The 26011-nt window shown below is 38.1% G+C and overlaps 1 protein-coding gene across 1 annotated transcript in view; it reads right to left on the bottom strand.

The window, feature by feature from the left end:
• NHS (NHS actin remodeling regulator) overlaps nt 1-26011 on the bottom strand; it is a 424713-nt gene that overhangs the window by 43301 nt on the left and 355401 nt on the right. Inside the window, exon 2 of the mRNA XM_027835426.1 lies at nt 8417-8569. Coding sequence (XP_027691227.1) covers nt 8417-8569 — 153 coding nt within the window. The remainder of the gene's footprint in view (nt 1-8416; nt 8570-26011) is intronic.

Raw genomic sequence — 26011 nt, 5'->3', positions numbered from 1 at the left:
GCACATCTGTCTATAAATGGGAGAATTTCCACATGTTAATTGTAATATATAGACACAGAGAGCTATTATATTTATTAGCTGTGATAACTAACAAGCTGTGTGACCTTGGGCAAGTAACTTAGTCTGAGTTTCCTCCATTGTAAAATGGGAATGACAGCATTACTTTATAGAACTATTGTCAAGTTCAAGCACCAAACTTTAAAACACTAAATAAATATGGGCCATTATCAATATCCTATCCTATCTTAGATATTTAGCCAGATAAATCAAATTTCAACCCTAGGTTTTTCTATTTATGTAGAACTATATTTGAATAGTTTAGTCTCTGTTAGTAAGGAATTAACCGTCCAATCTTTGTTTCCTTGTTTCTCCTCCTTCCTTTTCCAGCTTCTTGGACAATGTTGCTCTTTAGCACCATGACCAAAGTGGGTGGGGAAAAAAGGAAGAGAAAACATTCAAAAGAGTCAGACGAAGTTATTGCTAGCAGTTCTTGCAAAAATGGTTAGGGGTGGGGGGTAGGGGTAGAGTAGAAATTGGAAACTGGTAAGGCTATTTGTGATGCTATCCTCATTATATAACATGGACAATTGAGTGAAGGCTAAATATGTGTAGATTCTATGACACATATACAATCCGAGCTACTCCGTTCAAATGTAGAGAAACATTCTAGCCCATTGAAACCCAACTGTACCATTGATCTTCACTCCAGATAAACACAGTAAACAGTCACCTATGCATGGGGAGCTAGTTCTGTTGTCTGTCAGGTCCTTAAAGGTGAGCTACCTTACAGCCAGAAAACAAAGAATCTTAGAGCTGGAAGGGACAATAGAGATCACATTATCCATCCTGTTAATTTTACAGCTGAGGAAGCTGAGCAAGAGAGTGTAACTGAAGCACAAAGGAAGGAAACAAACATTTGTTAAGTACCTATTCTGTGCCAGGCAGTATGCTAAGTGCTTTACAAATATTATCTCATTTGAGTAACAGTGGAAGGGGGGAGGTGGTATTGGTGCTATCATTATCTCAATTTTACAGGTGAGGAAACAGGAATGCAAAGGTTAAGTGATTTACCCAGGATGACGTAGTTAGTAAATATCTGAGGCTAGATTTTGACTCAGGTCTTTATGACTCCTGTCCCAGTGCTCTATCTACTCTGCCACCTTGTTGCCTCAAACAGAAAATTGCTGAAAAATTGAGCTAGACCCCAGATTTATTGACCCATTACATGGGCATGGGAGTTAGACAACAAGTTCTCTCGGGGCAGCTAGGTGGTGCGGTGATAGAGCACCGGCCCTGAAGTCAGGAGGACCTGAGTTCAAATCCGGCCTCAGACCAAACACTTGACACGTACTACCTGTGTGACCTTGGGCAAGTCACTTACCCTGATAGCCTCACCAAAAAAAAAAGACAAAAACCCAACAAAAAAACAAAAACAAGTTCTCTCAGTAACTAATCATATTACAACTAATGGATTTCATGATTTTGTATGTTTATTTCAAAAATTGTACTTATTACAAATATGTTGGAATGAATAACATTCTTTTAAAATGTGTTGCTATTATAGCTGGTTTGGAATAGCAATGTAGACTAGGTGGTTTCCCTCTTGGGAAAGATTGGTCATACAATCCCAGCATCTCAGAGTTGGAAAGAATCTCAAAGGACATTTATTCCAAGAAGTACCTTCTGTAGCATCTCCTTTGATGAACCTTTGATTGTAAGCCTCTAGTTTTAGGTCATGAGGTGGCACAGTAAATAGCTCACTAGACCTGGGGTTAGGAAGATCTGAGTTCAAATCTGGATTTAGACACTTATTAAGTGTTTGATCCTAGATAAGTCACAACCCCTATCTGCCTCAGTTTCCTCAACTATAAAATGAGGATGACATAATAGCACCTCCCTCCCAGAGTTGTGAGGACAAAGTAAGATGATATTTGTCAAGTGTTTGGCAAACTGTAAAGCCTTATATAAATGTTATGATTGTTATAATGATGATGGTGAGGGTGATACTCCCAGATCAGCCCTTTTCACTTTTGCATGGCTCTAATTATTAGAAATATTTTTCTGTCTCAAACCTAAATTTGCATTTTTGCAATTTCCACTCAGTGCATCTTGTTTTGTACTCTGGAGCCAAGCAGATCAAGTCTAATCCCTTTTTCACATGCCAGTCCTTCAAAAAAGCAGAGGACAGCTGACATGTCCTCCCTAAGTCTTCTCTTCCCTAGGCTAAGTATCCTCAATTCAGATGAATGATCTCAAGGTCTCAATGGTATGGCATGGTCTCATCAAGGCCCTTTACCATCTGTTCTCACCTTTTTGGACATTCTCCAATTAATAATCCTTCCTGAAATACAGCACGCTAAACTGAACACAATATTCCAGATATAGTCTGATTAGTGCAATCACCCCTCCATTTTCTAAAGAATGCCTGTCAGTGTAATCTAAGATCATGTTCACTTTATGACTTCCATGTAATATTCTTGACTGACATTGAGACTGTGGTCCTCTAACACTCCTGGATTTTTTCCATAGGAATTATTGTCTTAACTATTATTCCCACCTCCCTCAAAAAGTTAATTTTGAACCTAAGATTAAACTTTCTCTGATTAAATTCAACCCATTGTTGTAGATTATTGACATTTCTTTGGTATGGTCATTCACTCACAGGCCCAAATTGGAGATATTCCAAATATATAAGACACATATAACTATTACATTTGTTAACTATCAAGACTCAGAAATAGGAAGAATTTAAGAGAGGCATATCTCAGAATAGTTCTGGAGTATTGTGCTTAATTCTGGGCACAATATTTTGAGAAGAACACTGAAAAATCAGAGGGTGTTCAGAAGAAGCAACCAGAATGGAGAGGAGTCTGGAAACCATGCCATTTGAGGAAAAAATAAAAGAATTGTAATCATAATTGATGTAGGGCTTTAGTTCGTTATTTTGTTTGAGCTTCACAATAACAATACTAACTAGCATTTATATAACCTTTAAGGTTTGCAAAGTGCTTTACAAACATTACCTCATTTGATCCTTACAACAACCCAGGGAGGTGCTCTTATTATCCCCATTTTACAGATGAGAAAACTGAGGCAGACAGAGGTTAAGTGATTTGCCCAGCATCACACCTTGAAAACAGTATAGTGCCAGAGGTGGAATTCAAAGTCATATTTCCTCTGACCCCAAGTCCAACACATGGTCCACTATACCACACTGCCTCTAGCCAAGACATTTAGCCTCCAGATATAGATGCTCAGCCTTGAAAGGGAAACTACAATTATATTCAAATATCTGAAGGGCTCTCATATGGAAGAGGTCTTATTTTATCTACTTCCAAGAGAACAGAACACATACAAATGGGTGGAAGTTCTAAGGAAGTGAATATTCTCTCAGTATAAACATCTTCCTAACAATTAGAGATCCCTGAAAATGGAATGCATGTCCTTAAAAGAAGAGGCAAGATAGTGTTATGTATAGAGAGTTGACCTTGCAGTAAAGAAGACCTTGGTTGAAGTCCTGCCTCTGACATGCTGGTTGTGGGACCTTGGGCCAGTCATAACCTCAGGGCCTCACAAGCAAATTTCTAAGACTATAAATTGCAGAACAGTTTTACACTTTCTATGTGCCAGATACTATTCTAGTCACTAGGGCTACAGTGAAAGGAAACAAAACAATCCCTATTCTGAGGCATTTCCATTCTACTGGGAGAGAGAACACGTACATCTAAGTTTATATAGAATACAAGGCAGTTAAATATGAGGGAGGGTACTACCAAGTGGAACTAAGTAAGGCCTTATGTAGAAGGTTGTGCTTGAACTGTGTCTTAAGGAAAAGAGGGATTCTGTGAGCTGGAGATAAGGAAGGAGTGTATTCCAGGCATGGGAGACAATCACTGTAAAGGCACTAAGGTGTGAAATGGAGTGTTGTGTGGGAAGAACAGAGACAAGATCAGTTTGACTGGACAGTTGAGTTTGAGAAGAGAAATAATGCATAATGAGACTAGAAAGATAGTTTGGGGATAAAGTTTTAAGGGCTTTGAAAGCCAAGTAGAAGAATTTCTATTTTATGCTGGAGATAAGCTAATGAAATCTAACAAGTAGGGGAGTGACATGGTCATGTGTCCTTAAGGAAAACCACCCTTGCGATTGCATTAGAGAATGGATTGGAGTAGGAAAAGGCTTGAGGCAGGGAGACCAATTAGAAGGCTATTAGAATAGCCTAGGATAGAGGTGATGAAGCCTTGTATTAGAGTTGTAGCTGTGTGAGTAAGAGAAGGAAACATATATGAAAGATGTAATGGAGGTAGAAAGACAAAGATTTGGCAACTAATTGGTTATGTAGGGGGAGGGGGAGTGAGGAGCTGAGGCTGATCATGACATTATGAAGTGAGAATGATGGTGCCATTAATAGACATAGGGAAGTTTGGAGAAGTGTTAGGGAGTAAGAGGAGGAGTGTGATTTTTTTATATGCTGAGTTTAAGGAAATGTCAAGACTTGGAGGTGGAAACGTTTATCAGGTAGTTGGAGATCTGGGGACCAGAGCATTATCCTATCCTAGACTTCTCACCCTTCCTCACCCCACATATCAGTTGCCAGATCTTGCTGTTTCTGTCTTCACAGCAATCTTTCAAATCCATCTCCTCTCTGCTTACCCAGCTACCACCTTAATTCAGACCTGTATTGCCTCTAAATAATAAATTTACCTAAAATAATAGATTATTTTAACAATTAGTCTCCCTGACTCAAAATCTCACACTACTTCAGTACATCTCCATACTATTGCCAAGGTAATTTTTCTTGGGCACAGATCTGACCAAGTGACTCCCCTGTTCAAATAACTCCAGTAGCTCCCTATTACCTCCAGGATAAAATATAAAACCTGGTAATCTTTTAAAACTCTGAACAACCTGATTCCTAATTATTTTTCCAACTTCACGGGACATTGCTTCCCATTCCAAACTCTGTAATCTAACACACCTGATCTTCTATCAGTCCCTCACATTCGACACTCCATCTCCCATTTCCAAACTTGGCGCCGATTGCACTCCTTCCTTGTTTCTGCCTCACTGAGTCCCTCTCTTCCCTTAAAGATGCAACCCAGGCATCATCTTCTGCAGGTAGGCTTTTCAACCCCCTCCCCCAACTGTTTGTGCTCTCCCTCCCAAATTTCCTTGTATTTAACTACTTTGTGTATATTTGTGTTTATTAACTTTATATTTTGCGTCGTTATCTCCCATATTAGAAATGTTAAGTCATTACAAGTAGGGATTATTTTGTCCTTTGTACTTGTACCTCCAATACCTAGTACAATGCCTGACATTTCATGGCTACTCAATAAATACTGGTCAACCAAGAGAGCTCAGGGCAGATAGTGAGGCAGTAAATACACATGTACAGATGCATGTATGTATGTTCATGTGTGTGATATGTATATACACACCTATATGAGAGAGAGACTGACAGAAAGAGTCAGTTAAAGAGAAAAAGGGAGAGAAAGAGATAGATAAAAACAGTTACGGAGACAGAGATAGAAAGAGAGAGAAGGGGCCCAATAATTAAAGTCATAGGAATAGATGATATTGACAAATGAAGAGAACATGAAGAAGGAAAAAAAAAAGGCCCAGGCCAGGGCCTTCTGGGCAGCCCTCTTTTATTTGGATCGAAGAGGCTCTGTTATTACTATATAAAGTATAGGGATGGGCTTAGGCAAAAGTTGTGAAGCAGAATCATAAGATGAAAGATATGGAAGAAACCTTGGAGATGATCTAGTCAAATCCTTTCATTTTACAGGTGAAGAAACTACAGTGCAGAGAAGTGAAATGATTCCATGAAATGATTCCACATAGCTGGCAAGAGGTTACGACTGGAAACTCCGTCTTGACTCCTAGTTCACAGCTCTGTCCATCGTGCTCTGATAAACTTCTTAGGTTTAGTGGTACCAGATTCCTCTTTCATCTCTTCCTACCCTGCAACCTGGTGCCCTCCTTCTTTATTCCTTTCTATCAAAATCTGAGATCTAGTGTCAGTCACTTGTACCATAGTAAGAATTAATTTAACATAAACATCTTTCCCCTCACCTCTCTGTTGTATCTTTATTTTAAACCTTATTAATATGAGACAAAGCCTTTGGTTTCTGCCACTCTTATAGGGCTGTTACATGGAAAAGTTCTTTGTAAACCTTAAATTACTAAATAAAGGAGTTCTTAGTCTTTTCTAATTAAAGGAATTTCAAGAATCAGCCAGCAGGTAGGACCTTTGTCCCTTCTGAAATCATATAGATTATAAGGTTCTCTCCCCGCCCAGAGGTGATCCTTGGAACCAGATAGAATCCCTGTTTTTTCTTAACAATGGGACTCAACCCCCCTCCCCCAAGTGTCTGCATGCACATGCACATACATACACACACATACACACACACACACACACACACACACACACACACACACACAAACACAACATAGTAAGCAAAGTAGCTAGGGAGAACAGTTTCTGGTTGGACCATAAAAATGAAAGGAAGAGATTCTTATCCAAGTACTTAGCTCTGGGTTCAGTAGAATGTTGGTTTTTAGAAAGCATCTGACTAATAAGGCTCAGGAAGGGTCATCCTCATTCACTTTTCTCCACTGTGGGCATTTGTAGGCACTATTCTTGGCCACAAGATGGCAGAATTACATTATCTTGTGAATAAAGGCACTCTGTCCATTGAAGAAGACTTATTCAAAGTCATTTTAATTTTAATTCTATGATGTTTGTTATGATGCCTGTATTTCTTTGTACAGGCATCATATTTTTGTACTTTTTGCTCCCTGCAATTCTGTTAAGCTTTACTGCACCCTAAATTGCTACCAAGATGACTTGAAGCAGATTGGCCATTGGCCTACTACCTTTCCTTCCAAGGTACAGGGTATCACTACTTCTGTTCTTTCCTTTAGGATTATTTCTTGGGAACCCCATGGTAACTTCATTTCCTTAACTTCTAATGTTACTATTAGGGCAAAAACACCATAATGGTGAACAATATTCCCTCATTAATAGTTGAATACTGATTGAGTCCTAAAAAAAAAATACAACCAATCATCATTAGTTAAAAGTAACAATGACAAAAATAACGTCAACTAAAAGGCTTGGTTTGGCTAGGCTCTTACAATAGATTGTTCCAGAATTATTGGTTTCATCAATAGTGATTCCCTCTTGGCTAAAGCCCAACCTAGCCTTCTATGTAGTAGTTTATCACCACCACCAACCTCCACCACCACCACCACCATCTTCAACATTATCATTAACACTATTATTATTATGATGATGAGTTATAACAATAACTCACATTTTTATAGTGCTCAAGAGTTTTAAGGCATTTTGGAATCTGATATTTTATTTGATCCTCATAATTATCTGAGGTAGGCAGGATAGATATAATTATCTTCATTTAATAGAAGGGGAAACTGAAGTTTAGAGAAACTTAATTGACTTGAAAAAAGTAATATGGCTACTAAGATCATAAATTTAAATCTAGAAGGAATGTCAGAGATCATATAATCCAACCCCATCATTTTACAGATGAAATTTTAGCCCAGAAATGTTAAGTGATTTGCCCAAGGTCATATAAAGTAATACAGCCAAGATTTGGACCTGGGTCTCCTCATGCCACTAGTTTGATCTACTATACAATGCAACAGAACCAGACCTAGAACCCAGACCTTCTGACTCCTTGTCTAGTGGGGGTTCTTTTCACCATCTCATGCTGTTCACTGATGGCCTTGTCTTAAGTTATTTGTGTACAGAAGATAACCAACAAGATCCTGAGCTCCTTGAAGTTTGGAATCTCTTCTCTTTTTGCACATGGTTGTGGTTCAATAAATATCTGTTGAATGAGTGCATTCATTTTGAAACTAGTTGTAAAATGAAAGGAGAGTGGTTCTGGAACAGTTATCCTTAAGGGGCACTGACTCTCATCATTATTTATTGGAACATCTGTTTTCAATTGCCAAGAGAAAAAGAAGTTAAGAAATCATTATTGTTTTTGCAATATATTTAGGTCAGTCCTCTCTCCATTGTGTCTCCAAAGATGATCATCTTTGTGACTTTCCAAACCAAAACACTCATCCCTGGTTTCCACCCTCCTATATATTGTGCCTCCCTCCATTAGAATGTTAAGTCAGCTCTTGGGGGGTAGGAACCAACTTTTCTTTTGTATTTGAATCCATAGCACTTAGCACAGTGCTTGGCACATAGTAAGAGCTTTATAATCATTCATTCATTCATTCATTCACTCATTCATTCATTCACTCACTTAATCATTAACTACATATTCTTATCATGTCCTCACCAGGTATCTCAGTACCCCCCAATGGCCCAATCATTCCTTTACCCTTTTCCCATTCTGCTGCCAGGCCCTAATCATTTGGCCTCAGTTACCTCTGCGCAGAGCTTGCAGACTCTGCCTCGCTTGACGATGCAGCTCCTCTACACAGGGGGGCCTTGTTGCGGGAAGGAAAATGTTTCTTTGCTGGTGCCACGGGGCTCGATAGTAGACACTCAATTTACTCTCCACGTCCAGGTTTGAAACTGCTGTTAAGGGGGAAAGAAAAAGGCATTTTATACTGGTTGCTTTGGGTTGCTTATCCCACTGATGAGTTCATAGTAAAAACTGGACATTATTTCCTGGGAGTGGGAGAATTTGAGAATTTGAATTCCATTAGAATTAGAATTTCCTTACCAGAAGGTCAGTTTTCACTATGTTAAAGGATTGGATCTCTGGAACTTTGACTCTTATGTCATCATATACCATGGCCTGAATTAACCTTTTCATGTCTTGAATCATGGGACTCCTTCTCCCCTCCCCTTGTGATTGATGAGTGCCTCGAACGCCATACTTCTGTGCAGGCTCCATTCATGCTTCAAACTACATCTCATGCACCTTAGCACCTGCCTCCTTGGCCTACTCTTTGATTTCAGACCACTCCCTCCTTCCAAGAAACAGAATCAAATCAATACTGCCTGCACTACTAGAAAGAAATCTACTCTCCCATGGCTCCACTAATCATCCCTGTTAACATTGTGGCTATCACTCCCCCTATTCATATTATCTCCCACTACTACAATATAAGTTCCTTGAGGACAGAAACTTATTACTTTTTTAAAATCATTTTTTGTCTTTATATCTAGTGTTACCACTTGGCACATAATCAGCTTAATAAATGCTTTTCTTTCATTCATTTCATTTATTCTTTCTGTACCTCTTTTGTCTTACTCTTACCAGGTACTCTTTTTTTTTTTTTTTTGGCCCATAAATTTGAGTCTAGCCATGTACAGGGATTAGTTCCTGTTTTAAAAGAAACCATTTCAAAACAATGGAATCAGCTAAAGGGTCACTTGTGCTAATGAGGCCCTCTTTGTTGCTGACAGCTCCTGCCCTTTCAGATTCTACAGATCTGGTTCTTGAGTTTTTACCTGGACATTGGTCTGTCCACCTTGTTTTGGTCTCCACATTGTCCTTCTTCCCTCCCTGTGTGCCTAGCTCCTGACCCAATATCTGCTTTGACCTGATACCTACTTTTACCCTTCAAAGTTTTATATTGGTTTCCCAAATTCCAACTCCTTACCTCAAACTCAAAACCCAACATATCCATTTCCCCCTGTGAATTCATTGGCAAAAGTTTGTCTGGGGTTCTCAAATGAATTAGCTTCTTCTCTATAGAACATTAAAAATAGTATACAGGCATACTCTGTGAATTGTTATCCCCAATAAACATCCTTCTGCAATAACATTATAACCAAAATGAAAAATAAGATTGTGAAAATCTGCTGTAACATAAATCTAGGCAACTGTCTGTTTATAACATTGTTCTTGTGGAATCAACTGTTCCTTGTAACGTTGTTTCATCTAACATCGTTTTGCAGTAGATAGGAACTATACATAAATATGTATGTACTTGTCAATCCAGGCGTAACCCAGAAGATTACTTAAGTCCCTTTCACTGTTTAGCACAGCAGTGTGTCCCCCTGGAGTTTGTTTTACTCATTTCCAATCATGCCAGTATTTTTCTTAACACACCTTGAGTCAAGAAATTCCAGGATATAAATCACTTCTTGGGGGTAAGTTAATCTTTTTGGGAAGCTGCTGTGACTATTAGAAATGAGGAAGATTCCACTTAGGAAATTATTGCTTGAGATATTAAAGAGGCTGAGGGTCTCAGGGCCAACTTTATGCACTGACAATCTGCTTCAATTTATGACATTAGACATATTTCAATTTACCCTCCTGGCTTCACATTTTGCTTTCTTTACTCTGATAAGACTCATCACATTCTGCCTGACTTCCTTTGCTCATTTTGTCTCCTCTTAATTCCTGTGCATTTTTCTAGGCTTCCTCCATTTGGCCTGAAACAGTTTGCTAGTTCCTCTTTTATCCTTCCATCCTTAAAATCACTTCTCCAAACTCATTCTGTCAGGATAGCCTTACCCTGAAATTCTACTTCAACTTGAAAGACAATAGGAAGGGAAGATGATTTAGAGGTCAAAGGAAAAAGCAAACAGGGAGGTTGGATGAAGTTTGAGCTTTGCATCTTTGGGTGACACAGAACTATCTTCCCCCGGTATTGGAATATATTATACCCTTAAATCCAAATTTATTATAAGACTTCCCGAGATTCTGGTTTCTCTCTTTTTCTATTCCTATTCAGCTAAATAATAAGTCTTATTTTCTCTGTAACTCATTATGTCCCCCACACTCACATATTCCTTCTTGAAACATTGGTAAAATGTTTCTAATCTAAGTACTGTCCCCTTCATGGATTGAAGATCCAGGAGGAGTCATTAATAAAAGAAGTATCTATTAAACAAATTTGGATGTTAAATCGCTCTTTCTTCAGATTATCTGAGTCTCTCATTTCATACATCTGAGTTTCCATTGTTTATATGTCAACTCACATACTGACAGGTCTACTGGACTTTGAATCACATGATCACAGCTTCCCTTTCTAAAGGCTCTAAATCTTATGCCAACTACCACTCTCAGGGTAGGCAAATCATCCTACCTGAAGTAGCAATGCAACCTGGGAAAAACACAAGAGGTATAATGTGCCAAACAAGTCAAATCACCGCCACCACCTTAACCACCATTCCCTTAGAGTGATGGAAACATCACTCCTTGAACCCCAGAGCCTTGGTAATAAGCAGTGTCTCCCATACCACAGACTTGTTTTCAGCCTAGCACCTGAAGCCATCATTGAGGAGAGAAATCAGCATCAAGAAGGGGCCTCATTTTCCTCCTCACTACAAGCCACACTTGCTGATAAACTGCCACCAACAAGCAGAAAAGCAGAAAAGCTTATGTGGCAGCATCCCACAGATGCCTGGTCCTACTTCTAGTCAAGCCCTTACAACCATCATCTAGGGAAGCAACACTTTTAGAGCCCTCCAACCATCTCCAAACCAACTGACAACCATTTGCCAGCCACAGGGCAGGTGCCAAGCAACAAGGCACATACAACAGAAAGAGAGAAGACAACATGTGCGAATACCATATCACTACCTTGACCAAAATCTCCCCTCAGATCCCAATGGAGACAGCATAGGACCCTGAACCCCAAAGCCCTGGGAATAGCAATGATCAGAGTCCATCGTTTGAGCCATCACCCTAGGAAGCAACCTGTGTGGAGACGCAACCTTGAAACTGCTCCTGTAAGTGTTAAAGCGATGAAAATAAAACTGGTAAGGTTTTATCAGTGGAAATGGCACCAAAGAAGAGGCAATTACCACCTGCTTTGCTGCTATATCCTAAGGACCATGGGACCTTTCCATCTGACTTCCAGCTGAAACCTTCCATATGTGTTGTCTCCCCTGTTAGAATGTGAGTTCCTTAAAAAATAGGCCTGTCTTTCTTTCCTGTTTGTATGCCCAGTGATTAGCACAGTACTTTGCATACAGTAAGTGCCTAGTAAATACTTTATTAGTTCATTCATTGATCTATTCATTCATGATTATTATAAAGGAACTCAGAATTAAGGGATTGGGTATATGGCCGGAGGACAGAAAAGAATGAGTACAGACATATATAAGATCACTCCATCTTAAATATAAAAAACCTCTCCTAAATATGCCTTTGGATAATTATTTATATTATTTATAATTATTTATCTTCTTAAATAATTCATTTGTTGTCAGTTATTCTATTTTTTTTTGGGTTTGCAATGTTTCATATTTTTTTTTGAGAGAGTGTCATTAAATCTGTTAGCATTGAAACCTGCCACTAGAAAAAGAGAGAGGCATTCTACTATGCTACAAATTCAGAGGCAAACTCTTGAGTAAAGCATGATTCCCACCTAATCTATATAGCAAAGAATATGTTATCAATATTACTTAAGTCCATCTTTGAGAATTTACTATTATAATTTCCTATGACTCTATATTGCTAATTAACCAGTTCAGTTAACATTTTTAAGTACCTACCACGTGTTGGAACACTATTTTACTTGTTAGGAATCCAAAAATACATTGACCACTAGGATTTGCAGATTTGATCCTTAATGTCCATTTCAGCTTTAAAATCTTACAATTCTCTAATTCTTACTGGCACCTGGCAGAAGGAACATTCTTCTACTCACTCTTGAGTGGTAAAGTTTTCTATAACAATCTATAACTCTTTAATCAATTCATAATTAGCGACAACCAGCCAAAGAGCTGTGTAGTATTGTTGTGGTCAAATGAAGGCTTTTGGCTCATATAGGCAATAAGAATATGAAGCAGACCCTAAAGAATTTTGCCTTTTTTTCATGTGTGATTTTCTACTTGGTAGGTTAGTCAGCTGGTGCCAGTTTAGGAAAGTGGCTTATTTTAGAAAAAAAAATAAACATGCCTCAGGACAATGATTCATAAATTCATTCAAATGACTATTTTTTTTTTTTGAGCACTTGCTACATGTGAAGCACTGGGCTCTGCTTTACAGCAATGGTTCTCAAAAGGTGGCACAGGGACATCTGGGGATCCCTGAGGTCCTTTCAAGGGGTCAGCAAGGTCAAAATTATTTCTTTAATAATTCTTAAGGTGTTTTAATTTCTAATAAGGTAAATATTGAGAGACACAACCCATATTAACAAAAGCTCTCAATTTTTAAGAGGTCCTGAGACGAAAAAAGGGGTCTTGAGACAAAAGAGTTTAAGAAATGTTACTCTATAAAGACACAAAAATGAAAAAGACATGATCCTTGCCCTCATGGAACTTATGATCCAAATAATGCATGGATTAGATGAACAATTCCTAACCTTTTCAAATTCAAAGTGAGTTTTGCAAATATCACAAATATTCAAAGACTGCCCCCTCTACTTGAAAGCACCTGTACTATTAGTATTTGTTGACTAATAAATACACAATGACAAAAACTACTAAGGTTTTGGTGCTTTTTAAACCAATTTTAATTTTATTCATCACAAAGCTATATACTTTTGAAAAATAGTAATACAAGGTATCCCCAAATTCTTTTCTTGGGATAACGTGTATGTGAGATAATAATAATGATAATAACCAGTATTTATATGATACTTTAAGAGTTGAAAAGAATTTTATATATTAACTTATTTCATCCTCACAGTAGCCATACGAGGTAGGTGCTATTTTTATCCCCCTTTGAAGATGAGGAAACTGAAGCACAGAGTGGTGAAATAACTTGCCTACAGTCACACCATTAGTAAGTACCCTAAAGTTTTAAGCTTGGAGCTTCTTGACTTCACATCCAGCATTTTATCTACTGTGTCATCTATTTTATTTTATTCAGTTTATAAAGGATCTGCCTGTAATTTGTCTTCATGTTGTTGTTGTTGTTCAGTCATGTCTGACTTTTTGTGACCCCATTTGGGGTTTTCTTGGCAAAGACAGTGGAATGGCTTGCCATTTCCTTCTCTTTCTCCTCAGGAAACTGAGGCAAACAGTGTTAAGTAACTTGCCCAGGGTCACAAAGCTATTAAGTGTGTGAGGCCAGATCTGAACTCAGGAAGATGAGTCTTCCTGGTTTCAAACCCAGTGCTCTATCCACTGTGCCACCTAGCTGCCCAAAAGATGTAATTGTTTATTTGTGGATTTACATATGGATTCACAGACCCTCTATAATATCTGTATATCCTCTTCAGGTTTGAAGGCTATACTTTGGGAACCATTAGATTGGACTGGATCAAGGAGCATTATTAGGTGGTTTCACCTTCAACTACAGGGTGGTTTATCATTTGCTGTATTTATGTTGTAGAAACAGACTTTCAATCAGAAGAATTCAAACCTAGGAGACAGAAATCACAAAATCTAGCTTCTTCCCTTAGGATATGTGTTTATGTCTGTGTATAGTTAGAAGCACATTTGAAGGAGGAGATGAAGATGGGAGGGAACCAAGCAGGAAAGCAAGGTAAGCTTTTGGTTCACTAACCTCAAAATGAGCCAGGCTTAGCCTACAGGTCACAGGTGACTGAGCCCTGCAGACCATGAAAGAAAGCTCAGGAGGAGTTGTTTACTAAGCCAAGTAGAAACCCAACATCTCAGATCACCAACAGGGTGCTATGTAGTTGAACTCAGGGCAATCCAGATGGACCTTTACATTTTGAAGAATTTTCTTGGATTTGGGACAGGAGGTTGGGAAAGTGGGGGCAGGGGAAGAGAAGGGATGAACCAATAAACAAGTGTGCCACTAAGAGACAGATGCTTTATTCAGCAGCTTACTGAGGAATGTTCTGGTTCAGTGACCTGGCTGTTGGCTAACAAGTCAGACCCTCACTGGAGATCAGGAGGTCAACTCGCCCCAGGAGGGAGGCCATTACCAAAACCAACAGAGGCTGGAAGCAAATTAATCCATTCCAGTTGTGCCTATGACAGCTTGGAGAGAGAGGGGATGGGTTAATTAACTGCCTCCTGTCCTTCAAGCTCTCCTTCCACTATGATTCTTAGAAAAAGAGCAGACTGCTTTCCTGACTGAAAAAATAAGTAAAAGAAAAATCCAAACCTGGCTAGGCAACAGAATAGGGAATATTCCAAGAGGTCAATTCTGGGCCCATCACTTCTAGATTTTAAATCCTGAGGTTCAAGAAGGGATAAAGGTCAATAGCTTGATATCAGTATTCCAGGGGCTAGTACCTGTCACTCCTTGATCCATATAGGAATTTCAAGGTTCTAAAGTGAGATAGAATGGCAGGATGAAGTAGTGGAGATAGGATGTTGGAGTTAGGACAGGCAGGGTTCAATTCCTGCTTCTGACATTGGCTGGGTGATCACGGGAAAATCAGGAAACTCTCTAGAACTATAAATTTTAGAATGATTGTTGATCTATATTTGTAAGAGTTTCCTTTCTGGGAGCTCTTCAAGTCAGTGAAATAATAGATCCCCCAAAATCCCCTTTTCTCTTCCCCAAAGAAAAAACATTGTCCCTTAGCTGGAGGTAGAGTAGGTGGATCTCTGTTGGAAATGTACATGGCCCTATGAGGCCAACAGATGAAGTGTTGAAACATCTGCCACATCATGCATAAGCTTTGCAATATATCAGTCCATCTTGAGTGATCATGCCCATGGGGACCCCTGTTCTAAAACTACTACAGTCTTTTGAATCAGGGGACAATTCATACGCAACTTACTGGTGAGGTCCCAGTGAAGCTGAAAAGAGGCCAGGTGTTGTCCATCTCTATAAAAGACAGAGCCAGAGGATATGGGCTGAACTTTTAACAGAAAAAAAAAATTTGTTTTAGACATAAAGAACTTCTTGTCCAGAGATCTGGGGAGGGGGTAGTCAGGGGATTGGACTATATGACTTCTCACAAACCCTCCCTATTTCAGCATTATGGAACTCCTTGGAGTATTAATTTTTAGGCATTTGTACTTGGGACCACAGATTCTGCCTTGTAAGAAATATTTCACATCTTTGTTGTAGCATGGAGCATATAAATTTTTTTTTCTAGAGCAATCTGTGATGATGTGAACCCTAATCAGTGAGTTCTAGCACTTGTATTGCTTGGAAGAGCCAGCAACCACAAAGGCAATTCACTTAACTAGGAAGGAACTTTTCACCCCTACTTGAACTGAAATCTCTTCCTTTATCAGCCTAAACTATATAATGGATTTCTACCATGTATTGTCAGGTGTGCATTTCACTCCCATGTTGCCACAATAGTTTTATCTCTTGTTAGAGGAAGGAAAGGGAAACTATTTACTGCTTTCTCTGGTTAGTTATGTCCTCTGGTTACACAGCCTTGATGGTGTTATGTGTCTTGCTGGAGTCAGTAAGACAGGCACTAATGGATCTTGTCCCGGAAAGACTATCTGATTTCCTAAGCAACATCTTAACTAAAATTGATCCATATCATTCGTGGACTCTTCCCACCATGCGCTCTCCCTTTCTTTTTCTTTTAACAATGATTCAGTGGCTGAGCTTGCATTCAGGCAGGTGAAGATAGTATGACTTAGTCCACTCAGGCATGTTTGTTCTAATAGTAATGACACAGAGACCAAGAAAGGAAGATTTCTGCTCTACTTATTTTGATAGATCTGGGGGGGGTGGGGTTTCCCTATAGTTCTAGTCTAGGCTGTTGCTTTTCTTAACTTCTTCCTTGTTATCTCCTCCAATGTTACGGGAGCACTGATTCCTAAGGTCTCTGGATTATCTATGGCTCAAGCCATTAAGGAGCCTATATTTTAATTCTAAGTCAATTTCTATACCATCTACCAATCTCCTGGGTCATTCTCTCCATGTAGACTTTTGGGTCACTTCTCCCTGGTGTATATGCTCAGGGAGTGCAAATTAACATTAACATTAGCTTAAGTCAAGCCTAATCAGGAAGGTATAGCCGATGCATAAAAATCCTCTAAAGTGCTTTCCTAACTAAGAATGGAAAATTTCACATTAGATACTGTTTGAAATCATCTACACAGCTGGTTCCCTCTACCAGAAAGTATTATTGAGAGCTGAATGACCTGAATGAAGAAAAATCACTGATAAAGGATTCAGTAAAGATTTGAGGCATTTTAAAAATAATGATAGCTAGCATTTATACAGTATTTTAAGGTTTGAAAAGCACTTTATATACATCATTTCATTTGATTCTCACAACAACCCATGACATAGGTACTATTATTACCTCAGTTTTACAGGTGAGGAAACTGAGGCAAACAGAGGTTAATTGACTTGCCCAATTTCGGCTAGGTGGGGCAGTGGATAGAGAGCAGGGGCTGGAGTCAGGAAAACCTGAGTTCAAATCCACCCTTAGACACTTACTAGTTGAGTGACCGTTGCAAATTACTTGACCCCGTTTGACTTAGTGTCCTTATCTGTAAAATGAGCTGGAGAAGGAAATGGCAAATCATTCCAGCCTTTTTGTCAACAAAACCCCAAATGGATTCACAAAGAGTCACATACAACTGAAACAACTAAAAAGTAAGTATCTGAGGTGGGACTTGAATTCAGGGCTTCCTGAATTCTGTCTAGTACACCCTGCACTGCAACACCTAGCTTGTATATAATAGGTACCAGCCATTTCCTGATAGGTGGCCTAATACAATGCTAGACTTGGAGTCAGGAAGACCTGAGTTCCAATCCAACCTCAACCATTTACTAGTTGTGTGACCCTTGGGAAGTCACTTAACCTTTCTCTTTGCCTCAGTTTCCTCAACTGTAAAATGGAGATATTAATAACCCAAATGCCTCCCAGAGTTGTTGTGAGGACCAAACTTTTAATTTAAAATTTTTAATATTTTTAAAGTGCTTAGCAGTGCCTGGCACATAGCAGGAACTTAAGTATTTGTTTCCTTCCTTTTGAAAGTACAAAAGCAAATTAGTGTAAAGAATACTATAACTGGACTTCAGGAGACCTGGGTTTAAGTTTTAGTTTTACTCCAAGTCATATTACTTCAGTTCCCTCACATTTAAAATGGTGGGATTGAATTAGATGACTTATCAGGTCCCTTCCCGTTCTGAAATTGCAGGATTTAAAACAGTAAAAAAAAATGCCATCCTAGATTATCTTCCAACTCAGAAATTCCATATTTTATGAAAATAGCTCATGGGGCTATGAAAAAATCCTTATAGACTGAACTTGATTTTGTTCCTTTATTGTACTTGAGCAATTTTGTGGTTATTCCTATTGAAATTGTTGAAATAAATGTATGTGTACATATATATAGATATGTGTATATACTATGTACATGTATATATATACAAACACATTGCACATATACACATAGGATTAGCTCCTATCATGCAGAAAACTAATAGCAACCTTTGTTTCAAAATGATGGACCTTTCAGCAGAAAGGTCATCAGGAAGCTAAGTTTTAGATGCTCTTAGGAGGGGTTAAAATCAGTGGCAAATTTTTTAGAGAGTGAAACATATACTGCAATCACACACCAAGCCTCTGACACTTTCAATCACTATTAGTACTGTTTGTGTGTGTCCTTCCTGAATACTACCTTTCACAGACAAATCACTTATTCCAGGGCTGAGGGAGTGTCTAGATACTTTGAAGGCTTCATCAAATTGAAGGAAAGGGCAGCCCCCTCTGAGGAGTACATAATATTGTTTATTTTTAGTCTCTTTTCCTGGAAAGCTTCCCTGCCCAGAGGTTTACAATCCTCTGCCATTCACTAACTAGACCTGCCATTCATTCTAATTCTTTATCTCAGATCTTTTAAGAATTTAAAATAGGGTGTGGGAAGTAGGGAATGAAGACTGGGCAGGGGTGAAATATGGAAGTTAATTCAGTAATTGATTTTCTACCACTTCGGGAGAGACAAGGAATTTTTTTTTAAAGTGCATTTATGACCTTCACAAGACACATGCACACAAACATGTCTATCTACACCCCCCCCTTTTTACCATTCTACCTCCACAACAGCCCCCACTACACAGATTTTTTTACCCTCTGCAAACCATCCTTTCTAATATACTGTGACAGAGAGCAGCAAGGAGTGCAGCAACACATTTATCTATTAATAAATGTCTAAAATAGTCAATAATATATGTGCAGTCAGCCTGTTTCTCTGATCCCTATTCTGTTATAGGCAGAAGTAAACCCTGTGGGGCCAGCAGCTTAGTAAGCAAAATGTAAACCCACAGAGAGTCTCCATTGCTTCTGCAAAAGTTCTCTGGTTCAGGGCCTGGGGGTGGGGATTACATCCAGTCAAACAATTCCTTCTCAGCTCCCTCTCCCACCATGGCAACCCGCTGCTGCCAGCTTTCCTTCTTGCCCACTCCTCTTTGCCTGCTAGAGGACAGAGGGGAAAGGGGCATTGGTGAAACAGGGAACAACAGAATCTCCTGCTGTCTGGGAAGAAACACAAAGCCCCAAGGACCACAGCTGAACCAGACAGCTTTCTGTCTATTCCTGGCTTGGTTTCCTTTCATGTGGAGCCACTATTCATTGAGATTTGCTCCTATGCTCTCAAATAAAGAAAAAGCATCTGTGTGCTGAACCCATAGCAATGGAGAAATACTTTTAAAGGCTGTCCAAATGGGCTTTTCTGACCTGAAACACTTCCAAGAAATACAGAATAAGAAAAAAAAATCTATCTGTATGCATATTTATGGGCTAAAAGTAACTTTGGTGGTTTATTCATTTCTGATGTCTTTCCCTGATTTTCAGCATTTTAAAAATTCATAGAAAAAGATTTCCTTTCATGTGTACCTCCCCAGAGAAAGCCCACAAGGGACCTTGGTCTAATCCTGGCTCCTTTACTTACTACTACTTATTAGGCTTTGTACAAGACACTTCACTCTTCTAAGGCCTCAGTTTCTTTATCTGTAAAGTAGAGGACTAGATTAGATAAGATTAAAGTCACTTTCAACTCTAAAATAATAGGATTCAATGATTTACCTTTCTCCCCTTTTCCAGGATGACTCATCCTCCATACCTCTTAAGTCATTCCCCACACTGAAAATCAAAGGGGACCAAGGGACTAGGGCCTGAGGTCAAAAGAGGAAGCCCCAAGGTTATCTTAGGGAATCATCACTTTTGCTTAATTTCCCCTTCATTCTTAGACAGTAATGTTTAGACAAAGATCATCAAAGATTAGGATCTCAGAAAGACCATATGGAAGAGACCACAATGATAGTCCAATCCCCTCATTTTACAACATGGGCAAACTGAAGTCTAGCCGAGGCCCTGTGAGAAAGAGATGGTGTGATAAGTACCAAAAAAGTGACACTCAATTAGAAAATGGCAGAACTGGAATTTGAATTTAGGTCTCCTGACTCTAAACACAATGTTCTGACTTGACAGTTGCCTCCAGCAAGGGTTCATGAGCCCTCCCAGAACCTGTTGTAAAGAAGCATGTATGATTTTTCAAGATTCTGCTACTTTCCTGACAGGTCATCTCAGAACCCCAGAACAATAGTAATGACTTTAGGATCAAAACAAACTCATTTTGTTCACCACGCCTCAGCCAAAATATCATTTTGTTTGGCCTCTTCTCACAAGGTTTAGAGGAAACAGTTACAAGCAACCAAAACAGAAAGAAAACCATTTCAGTTTGTTTCAGAAGCACATAGAATGTTAGAACTGGAGAAACCTCAAAAAGACCATCCGGGAAAGGAGCTCTTAGCCATTTTTATTACAAGGATACCTCTGGCCATCTGGTGCTAATATATTAATTAGACATTGAGTATAATGGATATCATATTGCTTGCCTTTTCAAGCGGTGGGGGAGGGACAGGCAGGAGGGGGAGAATTTGGAACTCAATTGTAAAAAATGAATGTCAAAATTTTTAAAAATGTAATTGGAAGATATTTAATGAAATAAATTAAAAAATCTTAATTTTAAAAAAATTGTACATTAAAGAAGAGGCAGAATGGTTTGGATCAGGGTTAGACATTTTTTGAGTCATGGTCCCCCTTGCCAGTTTGGTTGGTATAGCCTATGGACTCCTCAAAATGTTTTTAAATGCATAAAGTAAAACACAAAGGATTACAAAAAGAAATCAACTGTAATACTTAGTAAATATTTTTAAAAAACAAGTACAGAGACCGCAGGTAAGAGGCCCCTGACTCAGGTAATCCCTTGCTCCCCTCATTTAACAGTTGGGGACATTGAGAAGAAGTGATTTACCCAAAATAATGTGAATAGCTCATGACTCCCCAGTTAGGCTGTTAATTCCTTTAGGGCAGAGACTGTCTTTTACTTCATCTTCCTGAGATAGCATAGTGCCTTGAACCCAGTAGGTATTGAGTCATAACTGTTGATGGATTTGTTTTGATGTCAGTGCTGCTATGGACATGAGAGACTCAAGTCAATGGTATCCCAGAATTCTCTAGTTTTGACACAATTCACAGAGCCAGGGCTTTTCTTGGCTCTTACTTGGTCCAGTGTTGCCTCACCTACAGCACACCTATCCCATCCGCCTGAATTCCTGCTCCTGTCTCTTTCACAGCACTGTGTGATGATTCTCAAACTATCACATTTATCAGGCTGTCTCCAGAAAAAGAGCATGTCACCTGACCTCTAAGAGACCAGCTGCATTTATTTTTGTAGGAATTGACTCAACAAGGTGAACAAAGCAGGAAGAGAACCACCAGGATAGGAAACAGATCTTTGTCCCTCTGTTTTCTTAAAGAGACTGGGAGTTTTGGAAAAGTACTCTTGATAAATGCTACTCTAAGTATGGCAGATAAGTGGCAGCTAGGTGGAGCAGTGGATAGAAGAGCCTAAAGTTAGGAAGACATCTTCCTGAGTTCATATCTGGCCTCAGACATTTCCTAGCTCTGTTGTCCTAGGCAAGTCACTTAACCCTGTTTGCCTCAATTTCCTTATCTATAAAATGAGCTGGAGAAGGAAATGGCAAACCACTCTAGTATCTTTGCCAGGAAAACCCCAAATGTGTCATGAAGAGTCACACACAATAACAACAACAAATCATCATCATTATTATTATTTGTTCTCTTTAACACTCATTTGTTATTACTGGTGTTGGGCAGTCAGTTACCAGATTTCTTGCATGGTTAGCTATCTTTTCATGTGCATACATCATGGCTCCCCACCTAGGCTGTTAAATCCTTTAGGACAGAGATTGTGCCTTGTCTTTCATCTCCTGAGCTCCTAGAATATTGCCTTGCAATTCAGTAATAATTGTTGATGGATATATGTATAATATATATATACATACATATTTATGTACACATATGTATGTGTATATATGTATAATATATGCATATGTGTGTGTAAATATATATACATATAATTATAAATGTAATTCCTGGATGTTGAGTGCTACTATTGAGATTGGATACTCAAATGCTGTCTGCTGATACTTTTTTAAATTTGGCTTCAGAGAAGAACTTGGGAAAAGAGAGTTAACTCTTCTTGCTGAGAGTGACAAGTAAAAGCAGGGTTGAGCTGAGGTGTTAGAAGGTCAAACACTGGTATAGTATGCCCTTCCCTTCTGCTTTGTCCCATTGCACCTGGAAGGCCATGATGACAGGACCAAGTTATCAGACTTGTAAGATGTCAAAGGAATTGCCCAAAGCCAAGGAAGATGGTTGGTAAGACAATGAACATAGAAATTTCCCTTTCTCCTGTTTCTGCTCCTCATGAGGGTACCCCTTCCCTCCCCACCATTAACTGTGTAACTCATCCACATTGTTGGCTCCCTTCCATCCAAGAGGAGGGGCTAAAGGGGAACTCATTCTGCCCCTGAATCCTTTAGTGTAAGCCATCAACTTCTTCCTGTCCAAACTATTTCCTGCCTTCTCTTGCATTACTGACTATACTTTTATTGATATCACTTTATTCCTCTTGATAAAATGAAAAAAACTTAAGCTGTTAATCCTTATATTATATACTCAATAATGATATAGGTGGTTATTTGGGGAAGAGTGTTGATTCTTTTAGAGAGACAGAAGGCACATTTCTATTTCATCATGGGATGAGGCATGGAGGAGTTTGACTTGAAGACTGATCCTCTTTGGAAGTTCCACATTCAGGAGAGATAAATTTACATCATACCCTAGGCAAAAAATGAGTTTCCATTAGGAAAAATAGGAAAGCCTATAAGCAGAGAGGCATGATTTTTTTTAATCTTATACCTTACTGAGATAAGCCCTCAAGGCAAATATAAGCCAAACCTGGGCGGGCCCAATCCCCTCTGGGGTATTTAATGCCCCATGGAATGGGGAACTGTCTTTCATATTTCTTAGAGGTGGGGCGTCTTGTACTTTGCTACATACAATCAATTATGCTCCAGATGGGATACTATCTACCCCCTTTACTTCCTTTATACTAGTAACTACTGGTGGATGAGGTGTTTGAAGCAAAGATAAGAACATAAAAATCAAAATTATATTAATAAATGCAGTAAAAACTCTGAAGAAATACAATACTCATTTCTGTTAAAAACATTAAAAAGCAAAGAAATAAATGGACCTTGCCATAATATGATACATAACATATAGCAAAAAGTTTATGGAAAAACATATAAAAGTCTTTTCAGTAATATTAGGTATAAAGCATGGAGGCATATTGTTACTTGTGTTATTTGATATAATTCTAGAAATACTAGCTATAGTAATAAGAAAAAAGAAACTGAGGGAATAAGCATAGACAAAGATGAAATAAAATTATCACTTTTTGCAGAGGTTATAGTAGTTTACTTCAGAGAACCCTAGAGACTCAACCAAAAATATTTAATAGAGATTGTAAGTTCAGTAAAGTAGCAAAATATAAAATAAACCCACAAAAATCATCATCCTACATATATATGCATGTGAAACAAAAACAGCAGATATAGAGAAAGAAAATGCATTAAAATAACTACAGGAAATATAAAATATCTGATAGTCCACTTACAAAGACACACAGAGGAATTATATGAATACAACTACAAAGTACTCTTTATAGAAATAAAGGCTGGCCAAAATAATTAGAGATATTAATTATTCATGGTTATGTCATGCTAAATATAATGAAAATAAGACCACTGAAGTGAATGTTCAGATTCAGCACCATATCAACCAAACTTTCAAAGGAGTATTTTATAGGACTATAATAATAATAATAACAGTAACAAAATTCATCTGGAGAAACAAAAGATCAAGACTTTTAGGGAAAAAAGTGGGAAGGAAAAGCATGTAGCAAGAACAGACCTAAATTATACTTTGTTGTTGTTCAATCATGTCCGACTCTTTATGACCCCATTTGGGTTTTTTTTTGGCAAAAGTACTAGAGTAGTTTGCCATTTCCTTTTCCAGATCATTTTACAGATGAGGAAACTGAGGGAAAGAGGGGTAAGTGACTTGCCCCGGATCACATAGGTAGTAAGTGTCTGAAGTCACATTTGAACTCAGATCTTCCTGACTTCAGGCCTGGCACTCTATCCACTATGCCAACTAGCTATCCTGTACTATACTACTTAGCAGTAATCATCAAAACAAACTTACAATAATTTTTTTAAAAGATAAGAAAAGTTGATCAATACAATAGATAGGTACACAAAACTCAGAAGCAATGAATGTCATATAAACCAAAATGAACCTATTACAGTTGGTATTTCACTAACCTGGAAAAAAAAACTGTTGGTAAAATTGGAAATCATTCTAGGAAAAATAGGCTTAGACTAACTTCTCACACCATATTTCACAACAGATTTCTAATGTATATTTGACTTAGAGCTAGAAAGCTATAAAAAAAATTAGAGGACCACAGAATCAGATATTTTTCACAACTATGGACAGGGGGAGAGTTTTTGACCAAAAAATGGAGAGAATCATAAAACATAAAATAGATAATTATGATTACATAGAGTTGAAAAAATTTTAACAGAAAATTCATGTAGATAGAAGGGAAATAATTAACTGGGGAAAATTTTTGCAGCAAATTTCTCCAATAAAGATCTGATTTACAAGACATATAGAAAACTGATACAAATATATAAGAGCAAGAGACATTTCCCAGTTTAGAACTTGTCAAAGGACATTAAGAGGTAGTTCTCAAAGGAAGAAAAAGTTCCAAATCACTATTAAGAGAAGTACAAGTTAAAAATAACTGAAATTCTATCTCACATTCATCAGATTGGCAATGATGATAAAAAGGAAAATGACAATTATTTGGGGAGCTGTGGGACAGCCTACTACAGTTGGTAGAGCTATGAATTGGTCCAACTATTTTGGAAAGCAATTTGTAACTAGACCCCCAAAGTCACTAAATTATGCTTACACTTAGCCCCAATGATACTACTAAGCATATACTCCAAAGAGATTTAGAGACAAAGAAAAGAGACTACATGTATAAATTTATTTACAGTACTACTTTTTTTTGTAACAAAGAATTGGAAACCAAGTGAGTATCTGTCACTTGAGAAACAAATCATGATATATAAATGTAATGGAATTTGATTGTGTCACTTAGAAATTATGAAAGATATGAATTCAGAGAAACCTAGGAATACTTGTACGAGCTGATGCAGAATGAAGTAAGCAGAACCAGATAAACAACTTATTCCATGACTACAGTTTTAGACAGGAAAACAACTTTGAAATACTTAAGAACTATGATCAATGCAGTGGTCAATCATGCCTCCAAAAGACTGAAGACGACTGATATTTCCCACCTCTTGGCAGAGAAATAATAAACTCTCGGTTCAAATTGACACACACATTTTCAGACCAATGTGTGAATTTATTTTGCTTGACTGTTTATTTGTTACAAGGAAAAGATTTTACTTTGGTGATGGGAAGTAGTGATAATAGAGACAATGGAAGACTGGGGGGGAGATATTAATAATGTTGCAAAAAAGAAAAAGAAAAGAAAAAGTAATGTCAGTGAAAAATTGACAGAAGAGAGCAGGAGGAAGTTCATTAAGGGACACAGGCAGGGCAGTTTTTTTTCTTTTTTACTACTATATGATACATATATATGTCAGAGGTTACATGAATTTAAAAACAAGTTACACATAGAAATTCATATATAATCCTCTTTGCTCTTCATATATGACATTTTTTTCATCTTTACTTGAATTTTGTCCAATATCTACTGCCAAAAGAAACATTTTTAAAAAGCATATCA

This window comes from Vombatus ursinus, unplaced genomic scaffold (genome assembly GCF_900497805.2).
Source record: "Vombatus ursinus unplaced genomic scaffold, bare-nosed wombat genome assembly UNPS02014814.1, whole genome shotgun sequence".
In the NCBI taxonomy this organism is placed as follows: Eukaryota; Metazoa; Chordata; class Mammalia; order Diprotodontia; family Vombatidae; genus Vombatus; species Vombatus ursinus.
Note: the sequence above shows the minus strand (reverse complement) of the source record. Positions and strands in the feature narration are given on the sequence as shown.